This window comes from Pantherophis guttatus, chromosome 3 (assembly GCF_059756535.1).
Source record: "Pantherophis guttatus breed Tessera chromosome 3, ASM5975653v1, whole genome shotgun sequence".
NCBI classification, from domain to species: domain Eukaryota; kingdom Metazoa; phylum Chordata; class Lepidosauria; order Squamata; family Colubridae; genus Pantherophis; species Pantherophis guttatus.
In genome coordinates, this window is record NC_142065.1 from 162,814,273 (window position 1) to 162,837,037 (window position 22,765).

A 22,765-nucleotide genomic window follows, 5' to 3' on the forward strand; every position below is an offset into this window, starting at 1 on the left:
TCAAAATAACAAATGATTGCTACTGTGGTGCAATCCATGTGGCGTTTTCATTTTTTGAACAGTGTGTGACTCATGTATTCCAGTTCGTTTTAATTTATAAAATGCATTTCCAGTTCATTTTAATTTATAAAATAACCAAATTTAGTGTTTTCAGACTTAAAGCTGTTCAGTTTGTTGACATGACCATTTCTGTACCACTAGATTGGTGCATCAAGATGAAAGCTTGCCTGATCTCACAATGATGAATTTGAATGCCAATATTGAACAGGAAGAGGAAAAGTTGTTGCAAGATCAAGAAAAAATGTTGCAGGAAGAAAATATAGTGGAAAGAAGAAAAAGTGAAAATGAAGTAGATGATAATGAAAAAAAGGAAGAAGAATTGGATGAAGAAGGTGAAGGTGAAGATGAAGATGAGGATGAATCGGAGACAGAAGAAATATTAGGTAGAGTTGTGGATGGATGATCAATTTTATTTTACTATTTGGATGATTAGCATGGAATAAATTAAAAAATTTTGACAGCATTTTGTATCTTATCAAATTTTCTCTAAAAAGAAATAAATATATACATAAAATATATTAAATATATATTCAGTAATGAATTAATACAGGTAATGAAGTGCATATTGGATTGGGATTATATGATGTTGGAGTGTAACAATGTGGTAAATGTTACAGAAATTATAAAATGCAGCACAATTATATTGTTAACAGTGACTCAATTAAATAAGTGGTTTGCTTATTTGGGGGGGTGTAAGAGAGAGAGGGGGGGGGAGAGATGTTGCATTGATTAGCTCTTCATTTTATTTATTTTTTTTTTTTCAATTTATATACCGCCCTTCTCCCTGAGGACTCAGGGCGGTGCACAGCCAGAATTAAAAACATGAAATACAAATATTAAAAACAATTAAAATATATATAAATTTGGCCCAAAAATTTAAAAATCACAAACCAATTAAAACATTTAAAAAATTTAAAAATTTCTTCCTAAACCAGCCCGGCTTGCTGGAAAAAGTGGGTTTTAAGGGCACGGCGGAAGGCACTGAGGTCTTGGATTCTCCTTATCTCAGGGGGCAACTGATTCCAGAGGGTAGGTGCCCCCACAGAGAAGGCTCTCCCCCTGGGGGTCACCAGCCTACATTGTTTTCCCCCCCCTACATTTTGGGGGGAATAAACATGTTTGATGATAGAAGTGGTGGCCTGGTTTCAGTTGAATCATGATCCCCTGTAATGCCAAACCAAAATAAAAAAAGTTTATCTGTTTCTACTAATCAAAAAAGGCAACAATATTTGTCACTATGGCAAAGATTTTCTGATACCTTACAATAATATTTTGTACAGTTAATATTATAGTAGTATAGTCATTGGTAAATGTAGGTTATTTTACAATTTCTATTTCATATGCAAAATATAAGATAGGTTTGTCCCAAAGATGCTTTTCCAAAAGGAAACTGGACTTTCTTGTTTTTTTCCTTGAAAACGACTAGGTGACTGCGAAGTGTATAAATCCTTCCATTCCCCATCATTCAGTTAGAACTGAAGAAGCTTTTTGGATGAAAAACGAAATGTTTTCAAGAAAAAAAACCAAGGAAGTCCCATTGCCTTTTAGAACAGAACTTTTGGGACAACCATGACTTGAAAGATTGACAATCTCCATAGACATAAGATAGATTTCTTTTATTAGCTTGTATTTTAGTTTTTTTTAATTGTTAAACTTTTACTTTAAGATAAAGATTGTCTTATTAATTGGATACGCATAAAAATAAAATTTAAAAATAAAAAAGCTTAGTTGATCTAATACTTTTTTTTTTTTTTTACTTTAAGGACAAATGTGTCTGTGTGTGTATATGTATATATAAAAAAGTGTATTTCCACTGAAAATAACAGTAGTTGTTTTTTCACAGCAGTGGAAAAGTGTTTCACTGCATCTTATTTGTCTTTTAGATTTAAGGAACAAATGGCATTTGGTAATTGACCGTCTAACTGTACTTTTCCTGAAGTTTCTCGAATGCTTTCATAAGCTTCAAGTTTTTGTATGGTGGCTTTTGGAACTACACATAATCAAAATTGTGTCATCATATATTATATGGGTAACGGTAAAAGAGGCAAGTATATAATGGGTAGCCCACTTTCTCTTGCAGTATCAGTATTACAGTAGAATGCAAATCACTTTATCTCCTTGAATATATGAATCTGAGGTTTTGCATGACCTATGTGGGATTGAAGCTTCCTGCTAATATCAAGCTGCCAGCGTAAAGGAGTACCCTTGAAAAATATGTAACTGAAAATGAACTCTGTTAGGCTTTCATCGTTTAACAATATATTTCTTTATGCATTTTATTTTTCAATTTGAATCCTTCCTGGCTATCAAATGTATAAAACACAACGCTTGTCCATAAGACGAGCCCTTGTAAATGATATCAGATCTCAAAATGTAAACGGTCTGCATTGTAAAATTTGTACTGTATATTTTGAAGATTTGGTTGCACATTGAAAAACAAAGTTTTGTTTAGTAACTGTCCATCCATTGAAGTGTTTTAGTGCACCCCACATCTTTCTTTCCATTTGGTTGAGTTCAGGGGTGGGTTCTACTTACCTTTACTACCAGTTCGCAATGGGGCTGCGCACGTTCCTGATGATGTCAGGGTCAATGGGCGGAACCTCCCGCCAGTTTTACTACCGGTTATTGCAAATCGGTCTGAACCGGGGGCAACCCACCACTGGTTGAGTTTAATTCCAAATGAAACCAAGGAAATAAATCTTTCCATGTTTTTCATTTTTTTCAGTAATAAATAAATACATGAGGTAGTACAGTAAAGAATTCTCCAATTTGTCATTTAATCTAAATGTTATCTTTTCTGTTTTGTCCTTCTAGGTTTCTCTCATTAACTATGTGTTTGTGATTGCCTGGGCTTTTGCTTTACCATATTCTCAGTTGCGTCCATTGGCATCCGGTGTCTGCACAGTTTGGACCTGTGTGATTATTATCTGTAAAATGTTATACCAGCTTGAATCTATTAATGTTGCATCATTTTCTATCAGTTGTCCAATGGTATATTTCATTTAGTTTTTAAAATTAATCATTCATGCTATATCTAAATATTTTTTAACTGGAGGGACTTATGAATTAGAGAGATGACAAAATGACTCAGAAATTATCCAAGCAGTTTTCCCCAAAATCAGGAAAATATTCTGGTAGTATACATCTTTTGTTTTTGTTTTTCCAACCCTGTTGAGATGTTAGTTATTTTATGTTTTTTAAAAAAATAAGTAAATAGCGGGTAGGGTATTTTTTTTTCTAGAAAGGGATCTATTTATCTTTTTGATCTGCCTTGCACCAAATTAAGGAGGAATTCTCTGCTGCTTGATCTCTTTCAGAAAACACCTTAAAATAAGTCTATAAGTGTGGAATTATTTATTATTATTATTTATTAAATTTATATACCGCCCTACTCCCGAAAGACTCAGGGCGGTGAACAGCCAAGATAAAATACATGTAATACAAACATTAAAAATATTTTAAAATATATTAAATACTATGGCCCAAAAAACAATTTAAAATCACAATAATAAAACCCAATTTAAAATTTAAAACAATTTAAAAGAGGTTAGGCCAGTGTCCATGTTTTCAGTTTTCTCCCATAATTTTGCCTTCTTAATTTGATTAGGTCTTCATCCTGTCCTCCTTAGCTTGTCAAATTGTCTCTTTAGGCTGGATATGAGGTTTGGGTTACTATGTATGGGATAAAAAATGACAAAGTTTGTACGTTTATATATTTTTTTCATAGCAAGTTTTTAAGATTTTTCTTTATCTTTAGTCTTAATAATAGCTCCCTGAAAGAGAATTTATAAAGCATTTATAAAGTTAATGAGAAACTGTTGAATTATTTAGCTATACATGCATTATTATTACACATACCACCTGAATAAATCAGAACTAATGTTTTTGTTATTTTAGCCTAATACTACTGAAAATCAGGAAAACCTGAATGAATCACTTCTCTACAAAAAACCCATTGATCCAACTGAGTGGGTTGGATTAAGAAAGTCCTATCCATTGCTTGTGTACTTGAGGGTAATTATAATCTGTTTTCTATTCAGCATTTTCAGTTCTTGCATTCTTCTAGTAGAGATGAAAAGATAGCTCAGTATTATATAATCTTGGAAGTAGAACTGTTCTCTTTGGAATCTTTCCTCAAAGATTATGAAGTTTTGGGATGAGAAAGGAAATTACAATAATGAAGTGTACTTCATTACAGTTCTGATAGCCTTGGTTCATGAAACGAAAAAGTAGTGATCTATTTTAAGCATTTCCAATCCATTCCTTAATTTTCAGTTCTTGTAGCAAAATAACTGCTTTTTAAAATGTATTTGCACAGCCTGTTTAAAGAAATAATACACTTAGAATTAACTGTAATTTCATTTTTTGTTAATAAACAGTATACCTAATAAACAGTAATTTAATTTAAATTGTAATACACTAATTTTTAGAATTAGTTTATGTGAATAATGTATGTCTCTTTCCAGTTACTAATAATATAATATAATATATGCAAGATTCTTATAGGTTTTTTTTTAAAAAAAAACAGGAGCTGCAAACTGGTTCTACATCTTTGTTATATTTTGTTATTTCTGTATCAAAACTAAGCCAGAGCTAGAGATGAGTGGGCAATCATGGTTCCTTTCATGAAAATATCACTGCCTCATTCTGTAAACTTTAACATAACATTAAGTCACCCTTAGAGCTACACAGCTTCCACCACAGGCTATTTACTTCTGCCTCATAACCTATCAGAACAAAGTTTATTTGCCTGTCTGACTATGATCCACTCCCCTATTTGTGGCTTTGATATTCATATGCTGTAAAATAACCCATATACAGTATAACCACAAATGGGATTGGGTATTTTTAGAATAAATGTGTTATCAATTAGCATTTTTTTCCTCCAGTGCTTAACTAGTAGCACAGGAAAACAAATCTCAGTTGCAGCTTTTCAGTTTTGTATAGAAAAATCCTAAGGTTGGGAAAATGTTAATAAATGTTAATAAACAAAGACCTAGATGTAGCGATTTTATACATTTTAAATCCATTATCTTTATAATTAATATAAACACATAGCAAAAGTGTTTCACATAAATTGACATAAATTGACATAAATTATTATGTCAAAATGCACATTGAGTGCCAATAGTTCAGGAGTTTTGCTGTAAGTAGTAGAATCAAGGCTTTTCTTGGATCTAAAGTATTTACAATTTCCTTCTCTTACAGAATAATTTGCTGATGCTGGCAATTCTGGCCTTTGAAGTTACTGTTTACCGACACCAAGAATACTACCGATGTCATAATAATCTCACTGCCCCAGAAACCAAAACTATTTTTCATGATATTACCAGATTACATTTGGATGATGGTATAGTCAATTGCCTTAAGTATTTTATAAACTACTTCTTCTACAAATTTGGTTTGGAGGTAAATTTACACCAGTATGGTTAAAGCAATACTGATAGTCCTTAATTAGTGACCACAATTGGAACTAGCAACTCAGTCACCAAGTGAAAAATCTAGCCAAATAGGTTAAATGTATAATGAAACATACTCTAACCCACAATCAACTTAAAGAAAGACAATTTGAAATGTTTTCAGTGTTCTTCCTAGGGAGAGAATTTCATAACTAAAGGGGAACATAGAAAATCATATTTGAGGTTCTTGGATGAGGTTTAGGATATTGCAATCTTCATTTTGCAAACATGTTTATAATATATCAAGATATTTGTGCCAAATATTTTAACATTCTTTCCAATATCTCTTTACTTTTCAAATAGAAGTTTTACCCAGTCATTACGGATAAGGTAGTTAGTCAGTATTAATAAGATGGCCTATAAACAAAATTTAAAAAATGATTTCTTTCAAGCTGATAAGTAAAGTCTCATGAAGTTTCCAAAGATGAAGCTAATATCCTATTTATCATGCACCACTCCAGATAATATATACATTTTGTACCTTTGCCTTGTTATCACAGAGTTGTTTCCTCTTGTCCGTAAATGTAATTGGTCAACGGATGGATTTCTATGCAATGATACATGGCTTTGCTTTAATTGTTGTTTTGTATCGGCGGAGAAGAAAAGCTATTGCAGAAATATGGCCAAAGTACTGCTGTTTTCTGTCATGCATTATTACATTCCAGTACTTCGTATGTATTGGCATCCCACCTGCACCTTGTAAGGGTAAGCGTCCTTTTTTGCCTCAAACAGTTCTTCCAGTTTTTTACTTCAATAATTACTGTATGTTAATACCTGCTGAGAAGTAATTAAATAAGTACTCTTAATGGCTTGTTATAAGCATTCTTGCCTCTGTCATTACAGATTACCCATGGAGAAATCCAAATGCCAACTTCAACTCTAATATCATCAAATGGTTATACTTTCCAGATTTTATTGTTAAACCAAATCCAGTCTTTCTTGTGTGTAAGTAATTTTCATCCCTTAAACAAACTTACCATTTATTTAATTCCTAGAGGATATTGTAATAAATTTCTAAAGTACATTTCTGGACATGCAACAAATATCTAGCAATATACTATTGCTAGATTGTAATTTTTAGCTTTACATATATATATATGTAAAGCTAAAAATTACAATATATATATCACAACATCAGTAAAAAGTTTTGCTCTTAAAAAAACAGCAGTGTTTCCTATCTCACCATTGCAATAAAGAAGAAAAATTACAGCTGTTTAATAACATATATGGAACCTGAATTAAAAAGTTAAGACATGGAAACCAATACATGTCCTTTTTATCAGGAATAGGCAAAGTGGTGTCCTCTAGATGTTTTCAAGTACAGTTGTCATTATCCCTTATCAATGGTTATATTGAGTGAAAATTGTGTAATGCAGTAGTCCTAGCAATTTGGAAGGCATTAGGCTGACCTCTCTAGTTTAATGCGTTTCCTTTTGCTATCTGGTTCTGTGTGAAATTGCTTGGCCGTCCAATTCTTGTACTTCTTATTTTAGTTTAAGATTTTACATACGAACATTAATTTTGTATATGCCAATTTTAGATTTTAAAAACAGTCATCACAGAATATAATTCAGTCTCAAAGAGTTAACACAGTACAGGTAGTTCTCGATTTACAACAGTTTGTTTAGTGACCATTCAAAGTTACAACGGCATTAAAAAAAGTAACATGACCATTTTTCACATTTATGACCGTTGCAGCATCCCTATGGTCACATGATCAAAATTCAGATGCTTCACAACTGATTCATATTTATGACCGTTGCAGTGTCCTGGATTAAACAGCTTTTGTGGCCTTCTGACAAGCAAAGTCAATGGGGAAGTCAGATTCACTTAACAACCATGTAATTAACTTAACAACTGCAATGATTCACTTAACTGTGGCTAGAAAGGTTGTAAAATGGGGCAAAACTCACTTAACACATCTCTCACTTAACAACATACATTTTGGCTTCAAATGTGGTCATAAGTCGATGACTACATGCAGTCAAACAGTCCAAGGTTGATATTCCTACAAATTTTCATGATATGGTAAATTGCTAGACAAAAGTGCAGTCACAGTCCAGTCCAGTTATTGAAGACAACAAAAGTTTTGAATAAATAGTCAAAATTCAAAAGATAAAGTAGCCAAGGATCATCAGAGCCAGAAAAATGTAGAGTGGAAATATTTCTGCCTTGTAGCCTCATGGCCTTCTAAATTTGTCCAAAGTCAAACCTTGGACTTAATAGCGACCTATTTTTAAGTAAGCTATTCTTTCAGAGAAAATTATTTTCTGAACATTGTTGCTCATTTACCTCTTTGTGTATCATAACATGGACATTCCTAGTTGAATTTGTGGACTAGGATTAGAGTTCACAAGGAGCAAGTTGGTTCTGCCTCCATTCTGATACTAGGATTTTACTGGGCCTTTAGTCATCCTCTTTATATGAAAAACATGTGAGATGTCCATCACATCTATATTCAATTCAACATCTTCTTCCATCAGATGATTTCATGTTACTACTATGTGCATCCTTACAAAGGCAGACATTTGAAGATGAGAACAAGGCTGCTGTACGCATCATGGCTGGAGACAATGTAGAAATCTGCATGAATCTTGAAGCAGCTTCATTTAGTCAACACAACCCTGTACCTGATTTTATTCATTGCCGGTAAGATCTGGATAATGACTATTGACATAAGTCACACATCTGCTTATATTACTTCTTCACAGAAATCATATACTCTTTGTGAACTTTGAACTGGTAAGGTTCAGAATTGTATTTCTGCAACTTTACTGCAGTTGTCACTCACACACGTTGTCTGATGTTGCTATTTTCTGGGGTAAGTGGGGTAAGATTATCAAATAACAGAATTTTATTCTTCACACAGTACATAAAATATATAAAATTGCAGGACAATCAAATACAAGTTATATAATATATAAAATCAATCAGTAAAAGTATTATATGATGTTACATAATTTCTGTCTGATTGTCCTGCTAGTAGAACAAGTGCCTGTAACAGAATAAATTCTCCTTTTCTCATTGTCTCTTCTTTATCTTTAATATCTACTCCAGGGGTTTATGATAGTTAGGAACAAATTTCTGGCAAAGAGAAAGATAGGGGAAGTTTTGTTGCATGATAAATTTATGTAGCATTGATTACATGCTAAATTCTTAAGTACATTGCATGGTCCCAAATGAAAAGAAATTGCAAGAGCCCAATTTCCTACAGTCAGATCTCTGAATTTATCAGTTTGGTGATAAATTACGTTACTATAAATGTTACTGTTTATAGCAGTGAAAAAGTTCAACTTTCTTTTATACTTTCAAAGAATCATCGCTTTTGCATGGATGGAAGGAAGGAAATTGTTGGCCACCTGAAAAAGATAGTGCAACTTTTCCATTCCTCTATTACAAATTCTAGAATTTACACACCAATGTTTAGATAAATTCTCTTTAATTTACCATAAGTAAAATTACCTAAACATTATGAATGAGAAAAATAAAAAAGTGAACAGTTGAAAACAATGCTATCAAAACAATCATTGCAATAGTTAGCTATAATTATAAAAAATATAAATTGATTTTAAATTTGTTAATTTAGCATAAAGTATGAATGCCCTGAGTCATTTTCCTCTCAAAAGTAAGCAACTTGCACTTTGCAATTAAAACAAAACCTCATCAAACATGCAGAGGGGAAAGTGGGGATTCTGTCAAATCTTTTGGATTTTATTCCTTATTTTTCCTGAATAAACTGATAGCAAGCAATTGCTGTGTCACAAGATTTGAGAAACCTTGTGGTGCATAAATTCCAATGTTATGTGTGTATGTGTATTCTTGCCAAATATAACCTCAATGCAACAACCTCTGCATCACAGAGTTTGAATCCCTGTATAACGGATAATGTTTTCTTGTAAACACATAATCATTTTGTTAATATGTATTATATGTTTATATAAATGTGCTTATATCACTTTATTGTACATAAAAATGTGTATGACTTGAACGTAAATGTGATCTCTCTCATTCCTACTTTGTTTTGTAACAGATCTTATCTAGACATGGGTAAAGTGGTTACGTTCAGTTATCTCTTCTGGTTTGTTCTCACTATCATCTTTATAACGGGAACCACTCGGATCAGTATATTTTGCATGGGTTACTTGGTAGCCTGTTTTTATTTTCTACTTTTTGGAGGAGATCTATTACTGAAGCCAATCAGAAGCATCCTTCGATATTGGGATTGGCTGATTGCTTATAATGCCTTTGTGATTATAATGAAAAATATATTATCTGTAAGTATCTTCTTTTTTTTTTAATGATTATTAAATGTTTCTGAAAATCAATATATAGTTGTTATTTTACTTTTTTTTAATAGTGCAGAATCCCACCACACTAGTTCATCTTTTTCTTGCTTTCTAAACCATTCAACTCTTGACATCAAAGTGCTGTGGTTATATATAACAGTGTTATATATAACTATATATAACTAGTTATATACAGCGTCAACCTTAGCAAGATATATTCCTGTTCTGGGAGTTGATATTCACACATTGTAAAATTGCCAAGATCAAGAAACACTGATATACAGTACTGGGGATAGGTGGCTGAATATTGAAAGTGTTTATTTCCATTCTTTCATTGCCTTTCAGGCTCCTTCAAGCTCCATTCAGTATTACTTGTTCCAGATTGTTTGGAGCTCTAAACAGAAACATCAATTAATGTTTATCATTGAGCTTTAACTGCAATTTCCCTTTTTGTACTGAGAAATCTACCATACAGTTGATGGTCTTGTTTGTATCTGATATGGTCACAAATTGGAATAAAAAAGAAGGGGTATTTTGTAGTATGGACTAATTACAAAACAATTTTTGTTTTAATGTATTTATGACATTACAGTGAAAGAGGTATAAGACTATTTTAAAAGTTATGGAAGAAAGTACTGCACTGAGCATATTCAGTTGAAGTGTTATGAACACCAAAGAAAAGAATAATTGAATTTCTCTTTTTTTATCTTTGTGTAAACAGCTATACCTTGTAGTATTGACAAGCTTTTATTTTATTATAATATTTATTTATTTGCTTTTCTAGTTAAATATTATAGAAGAAATCGCTGCACTGAGCATATTCAGTTTAGTTACTAACACTAAAGAAAACAAAATTTCAATTTCTCCTTTTTTTGGATCTTTGTACTATTGTAGTATTGACAGGCTTTTATTTTAATTTCTTTTGTCATATCAATCTCTATTTATTCCAGATAGGAGCATGCGGCTACATCAAATCTTTGATCAACAATAGCTGTTGGGTGATTCAAGCATTCAGTCTGGCTTGTACAGTTAAAGGATATGACATTCGTAAGTATAGACCTATAAAGTTATTTGTATAATTCTTTTTAAAATTCCATTAAAGTCTTTCAGATAACCATCATTAAAAAAACAATAAGCAGACTTTCCTTCTCTCTGAAACTGAAAATCATTTTATATATTTATATATTTTTATAATAAAGTATGAATAATTCAGATTGGAAAATAAATAGTTGGTGGAAAAACATTTTTCTCTGAGAATTTAGCACCATTTTTATACATTTTGTCCAAGATAGGCAGAAGTTTTTTTCATTTTATTTTGAAGTAATAGCATAAACAAAGCACAGGCTAACCCAGGGGTGTCAAACTCGTGGCGTCATGTTCTCGTCACATGACATATCATGACTTTTTCCCCCTTTGCTTAACCTGGGTGGGCGTGGCTACTGCATGACACATCCAGCCTGCAGGCCGTGAGTTTGACACTCCTGCTCTAACCAGATGTTGTATCTGATAATTTCATCAGTTTGTTTTTATTTGTAGGTTGTATTTTGTTATTCATATAGACTTTGGACCTAATCACTATAAATACTATTGTACTTTTTAAAAAATTCTATGGCTCTCTGAGATGTTCCATTAAAGGAGATGGTCTTCCAGCTGTTACCCAGATTAGAATTTGAGTTAGGATACAGGAGAAATGTACATACATGTAGAGTCACAAATAGATAATTATTCTCCTGCCCTACCTGTGTGATATTTAAATCTTGCAGACATGGATTGAAAGCTCAGAAAAAATCTTGCAATATTTTGATGCTTATCCTTGATGCTTGTTCTTGTCAGCTTTGGATGATCCAGAGTGTAAATTGCCAAGTGGAGAAGCAGGAATAATCTGGGATAGTATTTGCTTTGCTTTTCTATTGCTGCAAAGAAGAGTTTTCATGAGTTACTACTTCCTTCATGTTGTTGCTGATATTAAAGCTTCACAGATTCTGGCATCCAGGTAAAGTGAAGTGTTGTATTTTAATAAATGTATAGATCCATGCAGATATGTGTTTTGATGAAATATTCTGTAAACTATAGAAGTGAAATGAAGTATATAATTTGTATATATTAATCAAGGAAAGCTCTTATCAAGAAATGAAAATCCATATATTGATTAGGAAAGTCAACTTTATGAAATACATTTCAGAATGTTTTCTTTACTCTCACTGTTTCAGCAAATCTGTTGAATCAGTTTCACCTTCAGTTTCCATCTTGGTAGCAAAACTACAATTGTGACTGTCATCCTATCTGTTTGTGTTGCATTGTTTTTATCAAGTGTATATGTATTTATTTTTCAGAGGTGCTGAACTCTTCCAGGCCACAATTGTGAAAGCAGTAAAAGCAAGACTTGAGGAAGAGAAAAAATCAATGGATCAACTGAAGAAACAGTATGCTTTTCTTTTCTCTTAAAAATTCCTTTCTGGATGTTGGCATATAACACTACTACATTAATCAGAGAAAAAGTACTTAACCATTACCTTATCGATGTTACTACAGAAGTCAGTGAGCACCTTTGGAATTTTGAGAGCAACTCATGAATATTATAGTTCCATCTACCCATCCATCTCAGACATGGGTGTCAAACTTGCGGTGTCACATTGCCATCATGTGACATTTTGCAATGTTTTTTTACAGAGCTAGGGTGGGCGTGGCCTGCACATGACGCATCCAGCCCTTGGGCCGCTACTTTGACACCCCTGATCTGAGACATAGCTAATAACAAAACAAAAGAGCCTTGGTAGTTCAGTGGTCTAAAGCACCCTGTTATTAAAACCAGCTGCCTGCAATTACTGCAGGTTCAAATCTCGCCAGGCTCAAGGTTGACTCAGCCTTCCATCCTTTCTAATGTAGGTAAATTGAGGACCCAGTTTGTGGGGGCAATAAGCTGACTTTGTATAAATATACAAAAGTATGAAGGCTATTGCTTAGTGCATTGTAAGCCGCCCTGAGTCTCCGGAGAAGGGCGGCATATAAATCAAATTTTAAAAAATAATAATAATAACAAAATAAGTGAAAGTCAAGTAAGATATGAACCTCCAAAACATGTAGAGAAACATAGTAGTGATTACAATGCTATATACTGTACATAACAGTCCAGCTGAAACATCTGTATCTTATAGCCGTACTTTAGAAGACAATGTACAATCCTGAATGTTTATATTCAGGATATATAAGTTTATATCAGCTTACATACTTATGAGTACTGAGGTTCTATTGACATCAAAAAGATGATGAGAAAACACAAATGGAGATTTACAGTTCTTCTGCAATTTATAATTTTGGGGGGGGGGAATCAGGCATTCCCAATCAAAGTTTTATACAAAATTGTGTAACTTCTTTCTTTGCTAATATTTATTGTAATATAAGCATAAATGTAATAAGTAATGTCATTTGATAATATATTAAGAATATCATATAATATTTTAAAATCCTTGTCCTCTTTGGGTCCACAAAGATAATGATTTAATTCTGAGAGTGCAAACTCTCTTTTGACAGGATGGATCATATCAAAGCCAGACAGCAGAAATACAAAAAGGGTAAAGAAAGGGTGCTGAGCATGAGTCAAGAAGCCTCGGATGGGCAAGAAATTCAAAAGGTTGCTGAAGAAGAAGATGATGATGATGGTACTATTCCTTCACTATATCCGACGTTGGTATTTATTGTTTGGACCTTAGTATTATTAACATGAATATACAATATATAGGAAAGTATAGTGCCTCATCCAGACATTTGTTGGGTGGGCTTCACAATCTGCTCCTCTCCCCCGCCCTGAGTCTTCGGAGAGGGACGGCATATAAATTGAATTAATTAAATTAAATTAATTATATTAAATTACTTGGGAATAAATCCAACTCTCTTCCTATGGTATCCCTCTCTTGCCCTTCCTTCTCACTGCAGTGGAAGAATAACATTTGGTTATCTACAAAAACATGTTGTCCCTTTCTCTGAAGAGCAGGGGTTGTGACTGGGATGCTAAAGTATAATATAAAATGGTAGAACATAACAAGCTTTCAGGCCTTTTAAAAAGCTGGTATTTAGAGCACAGTTCAGATTGGAATTTGAACTGGTTTTCTATATGATACCTAAACAATTTCAGAATAGCAAAGATGTTTTTATCTTATCAGATTTTTCATTTGAAGCAAAATTTGAGTCAAGATATGTATTTTATGAATTCAAATTAATACTTTGGGTTTCAGTGTTCTGTTTTAGTTTTTATATAATGAACTTTAATTTGCTGCAGCTTAGTTTTAATTTATAATAAACAAAAGCATTTTTTAAAAATAATTCCTTAAATACAGGGAAATTTGAAGTCAAATTCTATTTTGTCTCTATGTCAGAGTAGCCAGGTTCTATGAATAGAGTAGTTATAATAATAGTAAGCAAATGCTTTTTGTGTTTTATCTCTTGAAAGTATTAGAATTGGATCTGCTCATGCAAAAATGAGGAAAAAATATAAGACATAATATGTTTTTCACTTTGTAAAATTAATGTTTGGACATATTTCATTTTAGGAGAAGCAGACAAAGAAAAAACCAAGGGCAAAAAAAAGCAGTGGTGGCGGCCTTGGGTTGATCATGCTTCCAGTAGGTTTCTCAATCATCTTTAAAGTACAGCCCTTATATCCTTGACCAGAATGGAGGCATTCCCAAGACCTATTTGTTTTATGCATGGTTTTATACTTGTGACTTGATAATCATGTAGACCCAAAAGATTTCACAGAGAAAAATTATGTTTCTTTTAGGCGACCATATGTTGATGCAAGTTTCAGTTAGCTCCTTAAGCGAATATTCACTATGTGGAAGAAAAATACAGTAAATATTTTGCAACTATTCCTGCTGTAGCAAAAATACCTATGCAATTGTTTAACAAATATTCCAGATTTTTGTTTCTGTCAAGTCACAAGTAAAATGTGCCTATGCATATATATGTGTGTGTGTGTGTGTGTGTATATATGTTTACATATATTTATGTTTCTAAAGGGCATGATGAAAATTTATAGAGACCTATCCTATTTTCAAACGGTTATTGAAGACCCAGTGTTGTTTTACTTTTCAGAAAAATAAATCGTTGCAAGTAATGTGTTTTGAATCTATAGCTTTTCCAAATGGACCAGGATATGGTCTCTGTTAATCCTCATTAGTTTTGCTATTACAGAAAAATGGTTGAAATTCAGATAATAAGAATGACTCAAAGGCTTTAGGGATCCATGGTTATCTTTTGCAGTGGATTTTATTCCAGGCAGAAAGTGGTGTGAATTAGTATCTTTACCCTGCTTTCTCTTATAGTCTATTCTGTGAAAGTGACCTGCATCCATACATAAACCTTGTTAAATTATTCCAGTTCATTTCATTCTTTCTGATTCATTTTACCCTCATTACATGTTTTAGGAAACCACTATAGAATCCATATTATTGCAATAATGCATATACTTGTGAACAGCAACCTGTGGCCAAGCCCTGAAAATGAATACTATCCACCAGTATTGCATGCCCTTTTAAAATAATTATCCACAAGTCAGAACAGTAATTCTATATTTGATGAGCCAAGTTCATTTCTAAATATTTTAATATAATATTTGAACGGTTGTATCTCAACAGAAAGTGTCCATTATCTTATGCCTTCTGTGCTGACATAGAATTCTCAGGGCTTTTTTTCTGCATGGCATGAAAAACATGTTTTCACACACCTGTTGCTCTCTAGAAGTCTCCAAAACCTTTGCAAGAATCAGTCTCTGGAGAAGAAAATAATATTGTTTCACTGGTTTACTCGCTGTACATCCTCCATTTCAATGATCAGTTACAACCAATGTGTGAAGAAATGGTTTGTAAGTAGAGAGATACTATCTTATTGAAAATTAAGCTGCAATTTTCAATTGAATTGTATTTCTCTAATTAATTAATGCCTGCAAGAGTGCATTATTGCAGTTTAATCATACCATCCTTCTACAGATATATCGACTTGCATTAATGGGTTATAGACCCTGCAATGTGCAGTTGAATTATATAAGGCTTACTAATGACTTCTGTTAAGAACACTAGGAGACAATAATTATAATAACAGAATAAATTATTAAAGATTATTATAATTTATTTGTCAATTCACTTGCTAGCAAGAAATGGATGAATTATTTTAATACTTGTAGTCATAAAAGAACAGAAGTTTAGATAAATGCATTTTGAGGAAAGAAACTGATAGCTTTTCAATGATAATTTAGAATTATTGTTCACATAAAATGTCATATATATTCATACTGTATAGATGTAACACATTGTTACCAAGGAGGTTCATAATGTCCCCTGAGTTAGAATAGATCTACTCTTTGTGCAACCATTACTGTACATATTTTACAACCAATGTGATCTTTTTCAAGTAGATTTACATGTTTAATAGCCATATTTATGCAAACAGCTACTCATACTTTTAGGAGATACCACTACATATACATCCATCACTTTTCTAGCCAGGGTTTTTTTTCCTACGTAAATCAAGATGTTTGTATAGCCATAGTTAAGTGATATCCCAAATCACTATTTTCTAGGCTTTATCAGACATTTAAGCAGCATTATGTTGTCTGCTGTAGTAAAACTTAAAGTTTTACAGCAGACAACATAATGCTGCTTAAATGTCTGATAAAGCCTAGAAAATAGTGATTTGGGATATCACTTAATTATGGCTATACAAACATCTTGATTTACGTAGGAAAAAAAACCCTGGCTAGAAAAGTGATGCATGTATGTATGTATGTATGTATGTATGTATGTATGTATGTGTATATATATATATATATATATATATATATATATATATATATATATATATATATGTCTTTGGTTATTCGGGTCTTCTCCCACGTAAAATTGGAAGATGACGAATGAGACTTCGTTGAAACGTCGCCAAGACACTTCCAATTTTACGTGGGAGAAGACCCGAATAACCAAAGACCTACATACAAACACCCGCGAAAACCTGAGAAAACATATATATATATATATGACATCAGAATAAATGCGTCTAAAATTAACTCCAATATGCAGCTAAGTAAAGTTAATTATAAAATTTGTAAAGTAGTAAAATTCCAATAAGAAAGAGATTAGCGGTTTTCTGTGAAATGACATCTATGCTATGGATTAATTTTGTGTACAGCACTTCATAAATCAGGGAGATGTAATCAAAATCATAATTGTATACAGCAAGAGCAATAACACTTAGATTTATGTATTGCTCCATACTGCTTTACAGTATTCTCTGAGCAGTTTACAATATCAGCATACTTCCTCCAACACTCTAGGTCCTTATTTTACCGACCTTGGAAGGATAGAAAGCTGTGTCAAGCTTGAGCCAGTCAGGATCGAACTCCTGTGGGCAGAGTTAGCCTGCAATACTCCATTCTAACCTCTACACCACTATACTTCTTTCTATGATACCCAAGCTCTTCCTTTTAGCTCGTTCAGATAATTCTCTGACTACATTTACTTCACTGTTCAATTTTCTAGCTTTTCATTATTCTATATTATTCATATACTTCCCTTATTTGCTTTCCATTTCTCTTTAATCTTCAAGCTAAAGAAAAATTTTCTATAGCCTAGTTAGGGCACAGTTAATCAATTTATCTTTGACCTAGGATACATTATTTAATATATGCTTTAGATAAAATAGAGGATAAGGTATGATTGAATAATTTATTTTTATGGTTCAGAAAGCTATATAATGAGGGTCAAATATAATCTCAAAAGTCATTCTATCTGCGTTTCTTATAATAATAATAAATATATTAATATTTTAGTTTACTTGCAAACATTGTCTTAATAGGCAAATGTAATGCTGTGACTTTAATTTTATCTCTTGCTTAATATTTAATTTTTTATTTATTTATTTATTTTGATCCATTTGGACTTATTAGCTTATTTAATCTTTCAAAAAATGAGCTTCTGTTCAAGGATATAAGGCCCAGTTCATTCATATTCTCTTACAACTTGAAGATATGGAGGCATCCGTTTCACAATTTACAAGCAAAAAGTGTTATCTACAAGAATGTATTTATCGCTTTCTTAATATTAAGCTTAAAGACTATAGCAAAAGAGAAGAATGGTTCCAGATGCTAGCAGACTTTTAGCAGTATTACTTTTTGTAGCTGTTCTTTTGGTGGAGGAAGAGAGCACATATTAATTTCATTTGTTCCTCTGGAATTAGAAAACTCTCAACCTCTTACAAATAAAGAAACAATTTTTGGAAGTTATGAATGTTGCAAACTTTCATTAACATATTCCAACTTTTTTCTCAACTTTTCTTCTGATCATTCTGTAATGTTCCTATTATTGAGGTTTCTTTTTTGTGATGACAGACATCCCAAGTGATCTATGTGCCTTGCTTGCCTTTTCTCCATTTTTGTACATCCTGCCACTGATTCCTATAACCGTAGACCTACTTCTCTGAGTCTTTGAGTCATGGCTCAGGATAGATCTTATGAGAATTGTTTCCTTACGAGAAATAAAAAGAATATTTTATTTTGCTTAGTGGTCAGAAGTGGAGATTATTATTTGTTTGAGTCGGACAGTGAAGAAGAGGAGGAAGAGGAAGGAAAGGAAGAGGAAGAGCCTCCCAAAAGATCTGCTTTCCAGGTACTGTTTTTACTTGCATGGTATTCCTTCAAACAAGAGTAGCTACTGGATGTGCTCAAAATGGTGGCCACAACATTTGTGATCAAATCTATGCCTATTTTTTTAATGTGCATTGCTATATTGACCATACCATGCCTACAAAGGCAGCTTGATTGGTCTGAATTGCGATAAAGGAATGATGATATATATTGATTCTGTTTAACTGATTTTGTGTACATCATAATTGTCATAGTTCTGCAATGCAAGAAAGTTATTGGAGATGGATTTCCATTCAATTATGCATGTAGTGTGATTATTTTTAAATTTTTAATGACCTTAAATCTATATTTTTTTAATGTATCAGAAGTTAGAAGTAGTCTGGCTGCTGCATTTTGTATCAGCTGCAGCTCATACAGAGAGTGTTGCATTAGTAGTTAATTTAACTGAAACTGTAATACCAGCTTCTCAAGCTATCCTTTATAGGACACATTAATTTTACTTTTTTATGATTAAATATATTTATTAATTTATATTAATTTACATGACAAATTACAAAAGACATATTATTCATTTGAAACCTGGCAGTATTTTCTAGTTTTATCAGAGATACTAGTTTAAAGTTCATGAGTTGAAATATTTATTATATAAATATCCTGAGTTTATATTGCTTTATCCCAAACTGTTGTATACCGGTTTTTCATTGTACCCTTCATATTTATCTTGCAGCAGATGAATTAGGGTTTTTTTTAATCTGAGAAATTATAGAATGGTACAGTATATGTATATGTCTGTCATGAACTTTCTATCTATTTTCTATCTATTTATAAAAATATTAGAGGCAAAGACAAGGATGTGTAACTATATCTGTGGAATACTAAATATTCATTTAGGATGTGCTTTCCTAATCCAGATTACTAATATATAATTGTTACTCATGTAACTAAATCACTTTTATGCACTGTCCTGTAACTAAATCTAATGCACTGCAAAATTAAATGCTCAGTTAATGTTGTTTTAACTTAATATCAATCCTACTGCTAATAGAATTGTACAGTGTGTTTCTTAAAATATTAGCCTTTACAATTCCACTAATTTATCTTGCTTTATCCTTCTTTGTAGAGAGCTATTGCGAAATTTGCTTCAGCCATTTTAGCCTTGCCAAAGTCTATTATTAAACTGCCCAAAACTATTCTTCAGTATTTAATCAGAGCTGCAAAGGTATTTGATATTCTATACCATGTAGAATAAGATCTTGTTCCCATTGTATTCTGGCAGAGGATCCCTTTACTGCATTTTTCCTCTTAATATGAGTTTGAGGAGGTTTTGTGACAACCAAGGATTTGACTATGTTTTCAGTTAACCAACTTGAGGATGAGATATCTCAATTTAGCTATAATGATAAATATCAGAAAGAAAATGCAGAGCCAAATCTTTGGCATAATCCTAGACTTTTTGTCTAAACTGTATTAAGCAGATTCCATCGAATTGCATGCATTTGTAGGTGCTGGATAAATTTAGTCGAGTGGGATTTTAGTCTATTGATAATATTTGTCAGAAAGATTACACGAGAATGCAAAATAGAAGGTAGACTTATGGAATATTTGGGAGTCTGTATATAAAAACACCTCTAAATTTGTTCTGTCAAAAGTTATTAATATAGACCAGGGATCTCCAGACTTGGCAACTTTAAGACTTGTGGATTTCAAGGAAGACAGAACATTGACAGAAACTCCCTCCTTTCTTTTTAATTATACTTTTTCTATGTACATAAGTCACAAGCTCACATCTTATTTTATTTGTATGAAGTTAAATATTTTTTAAAATACATATATTAATACACACCAAAGTGTGTGTTATACATTAAAACAGAAGTTTTAAATACGGCTAGGGTAACATTAGTGATTTATATAATGATGGCATATTCTATCTAAGCATGCTTATCTTGCCAATAAACAATCTTCTGTTTATTTTCTCATATGCTTTCCTTTGCATGCATCTATATATTTGTGTTGGCAACAGCTAATAAGTGTCATTAGTAATACAGTGTTAGCTAACAAAAGGTTTTCAGTCTGCAGATTATTTTTTTTTAATCAAACAGTTACAGAAATATTTTTATTAATCTTGTGGATTGGACAAATAAATGTTTAATACCAGGGAATAATAACTATAAAAATATATTCCTTTTTTGAAAGATTTGGTCAATCATTTAAAAATAATTCCAGATATTGCCTAACTGGATCTGGTTTGCACTTGTATTGACACTAAAGTTAAAATTAACTTGAACATTGTAGTCTATATATAAATTATTGTTTCTTTTTCAGATTTTTGAACATAATTGTTATAGATTGATACCAAATTCATAAGAATCTACAGTTCTGCTCAATTGTTTTGATTTATCAAAGCCACAAACATTATTTGAAATATTTAGACTTGAATGAATCATTTCCTAAATGGTTTATGTTTCCATAATCTCCCAATTCTAAATACATTTTCCAAATCTATGCTTTTTGTTATCTGCTTAACATTTACTTACTAGAGAACACGAATAAATTGATTTTTTTTTCTTCTAGTTTCTTTATCAAGCCTGGATTACTGATCCTAAAACTGCCCTACGACAGAGGCGCAAAGAGAAGAAAAAGAATAAAAAAATGCAGAAAGTATCTGATGATGGTATGCTTCAGAAATATTCTCAGCTATCTGTTAACTATACAAATAGCATTTTCTGCTCTGATTGTAGAAGAGCCATAGTTTGCATTCAGAAAATCACAAGTGGCTTCCATAGTTTTGCTGAGATCTCTAGTTGGGATTCTCAGGAAATTATGATTTCATGGAGCTTACCAATCAGGATGTGGTTCTTCAGTTTAGTCACATGGAGTCTAGGCAGCTAAGAAATTATTGAAATAAAGCCCAAGGGAATAAAGAAAGAAAACAGAATAAGGAAATTCAAGATTTACTGACTGTCTATTTAATCATTGTTTGCTGGTTTATCAGTACTCAGCTGATGAGTATATAGACTAATACGGTTAAATGTCTGTGGAGATCTTCAGTCATCCAGGTCATGGTTGTCCCAAAGGTGCTTTTTCTTTGAAGATGTTTCGCTTTTCATCTAAGAAGCTTTTTCAGCTCTGAAAAATGGATGGGGAATGGAAGAATTTATATTCCTTGCAGACAGCTGGTCATTTGCATTCTTTTAGAGAGTTGTTGAGGCTACTTGGAGGTTTATCTATGTCCTCAGGGTCATCTGAGAAGTGTAAATGGAGCAGAGGTGGGATTCACATAATTTACCTACCGGTTTGCCCAGCACCAAAAATGTGAGCGCGCGCACAGGGGTGGTATCTACTTAACCTTTACTACCGGTTCGCAACGGGACCGCACAGGATATAAATCCTTCCATTCCTTGCAATCCAGTCAAAGCTGGACAAGCTTCTTCGAAGAGAAGCGAAACATCTTAAAAGACAAACAAGAAAGTCCAATTGCCTCTTGAAAAAGCACCTTTGGGACAACTAGAGTGTTAAGTTTTGGTTTGGGAAAAAATGTAGTGTTGGTCAAGCAATCAGTGGAAAGTATTAATTCAGCAGTGTGGCATCATTAAAGAAGCTTCATATTGTGTTCAATCAATATATTTAATTATGTGTTCAGGTAAAAAAATTAAAAGGTAATTGAAGTCAATTAAGTCTAATTTTGATCACTTCTTTCATTTTGATTTCTCAGTTGAAATAGATATGGAGGGTGCAGAAAGAGATGAACCTGTCAAAAGTAAATCTGATGGCCCTGGTAAGCAAAGAAGCAAGCTAAGTTTTCATTTTAAATAATAGCAACTGATGGTACAGCCCAATTACTTCTAAAATAAAGGTAGAATACAGTATATATACTGCAGAATTTACTGATATTTTTATCTTGAAAGTCACTTAAAATTCTAAATGTTATATAATTCAAGCCAACTTCCATACATTAGTTTGAGTCTAGAAAGTTGTTCAGATACCATTTTCAGCTAAAAGTATTGCAGTCATAATCATTTTTCATACCAGTCACTACTTTTTGAACAGAAAAAATACTGCTAAGAGTGCAAGTAGTATATAGGATAGAATATGCTGATTGACTACAAAGTTATTTTAAAGCCAAATGCAAAATTAAAGAAACGTTCTGGCAATAAACATTTTCATTTAAGTGGAGCAATGTTCCCAGCATCATCTGACAATTATACCAATAGATATTAAAATGAAATCAGTCTAATTCTGAAGTTTTGATAATCACTAATCCTTGGAGATAGTAATTCCATAGAAAACAGTGTCATCCTGTGTACATCAAATGAAAAGTGTTTTCCTGA

The 22,765-nt window shown here is 32.4% G+C and overlaps 1 protein-coding gene across 5 annotated transcripts in view; it reads left to right on the forward strand.

The window, feature by feature from the left end:
- PIEZO2 (piezo type mechanosensitive ion channel component 2) overlaps positions 1–22,765 on the forward strand; it is a 205,653-nt gene that overhangs the window by 152,663 nt on the left and 30,225 nt on the right. For 3 of the 5 annotated variants that reach the window (XR_015733592.1, XM_034429440.3, XM_034429441.3), the window contains exons 18-35: positions 202–443; positions 1,944–2,104; positions 2,875–3,051; positions 3,958–4,074; positions 5,269–5,469; positions 6,020–6,224; positions 6,363–6,464; positions 8,003–8,168; positions 9,550–9,793; positions 10,756–10,852; positions 11,639–11,798; positions 12,139–12,228; positions 13,337–13,464; positions 14,353–14,424; positions 18,356–18,459; positions 19,558–19,656; positions 21,009–21,108; positions 22,150–22,212. Coding sequence is in view for 4 of the 5 variants with exons in the window: in XM_034429440.3 (XP_034285331.2) it covers positions 202–443; positions 1,944–2,104; positions 2,875–3,051; positions 3,958–4,074; positions 5,269–5,469; positions 6,020–6,224; positions 6,363–6,464; positions 8,003–8,168; positions 9,550–9,793; positions 10,756–10,852; positions 11,639–11,798; positions 12,139–12,228; positions 13,337–13,464; positions 14,353–14,424; positions 18,356–18,459; positions 19,558–19,656; positions 21,009–21,108; positions 22,150–22,212 (2,528 nt within the window). In the remaining variant the exon portion in view is untranslated. The remainder of the gene's footprint in view (positions 1–201; positions 444–1,943; positions 2,105–2,874; positions 3,052–3,957; positions 4,075–5,268; positions 5,470–6,019; positions 6,225–6,362; positions 6,465–8,002; positions 8,169–9,549; positions 9,794–10,755; positions 10,853–11,638; positions 11,799–12,138; positions 12,229–13,336; positions 13,465–14,352; positions 14,425–18,355; positions 18,460–19,557; positions 19,657–21,008; positions 21,109–22,149; positions 22,213–22,765) is intronic. The other 2 variants (XM_034429444.3, XM_087891312.1) reach the window with 1 other exon arrangement.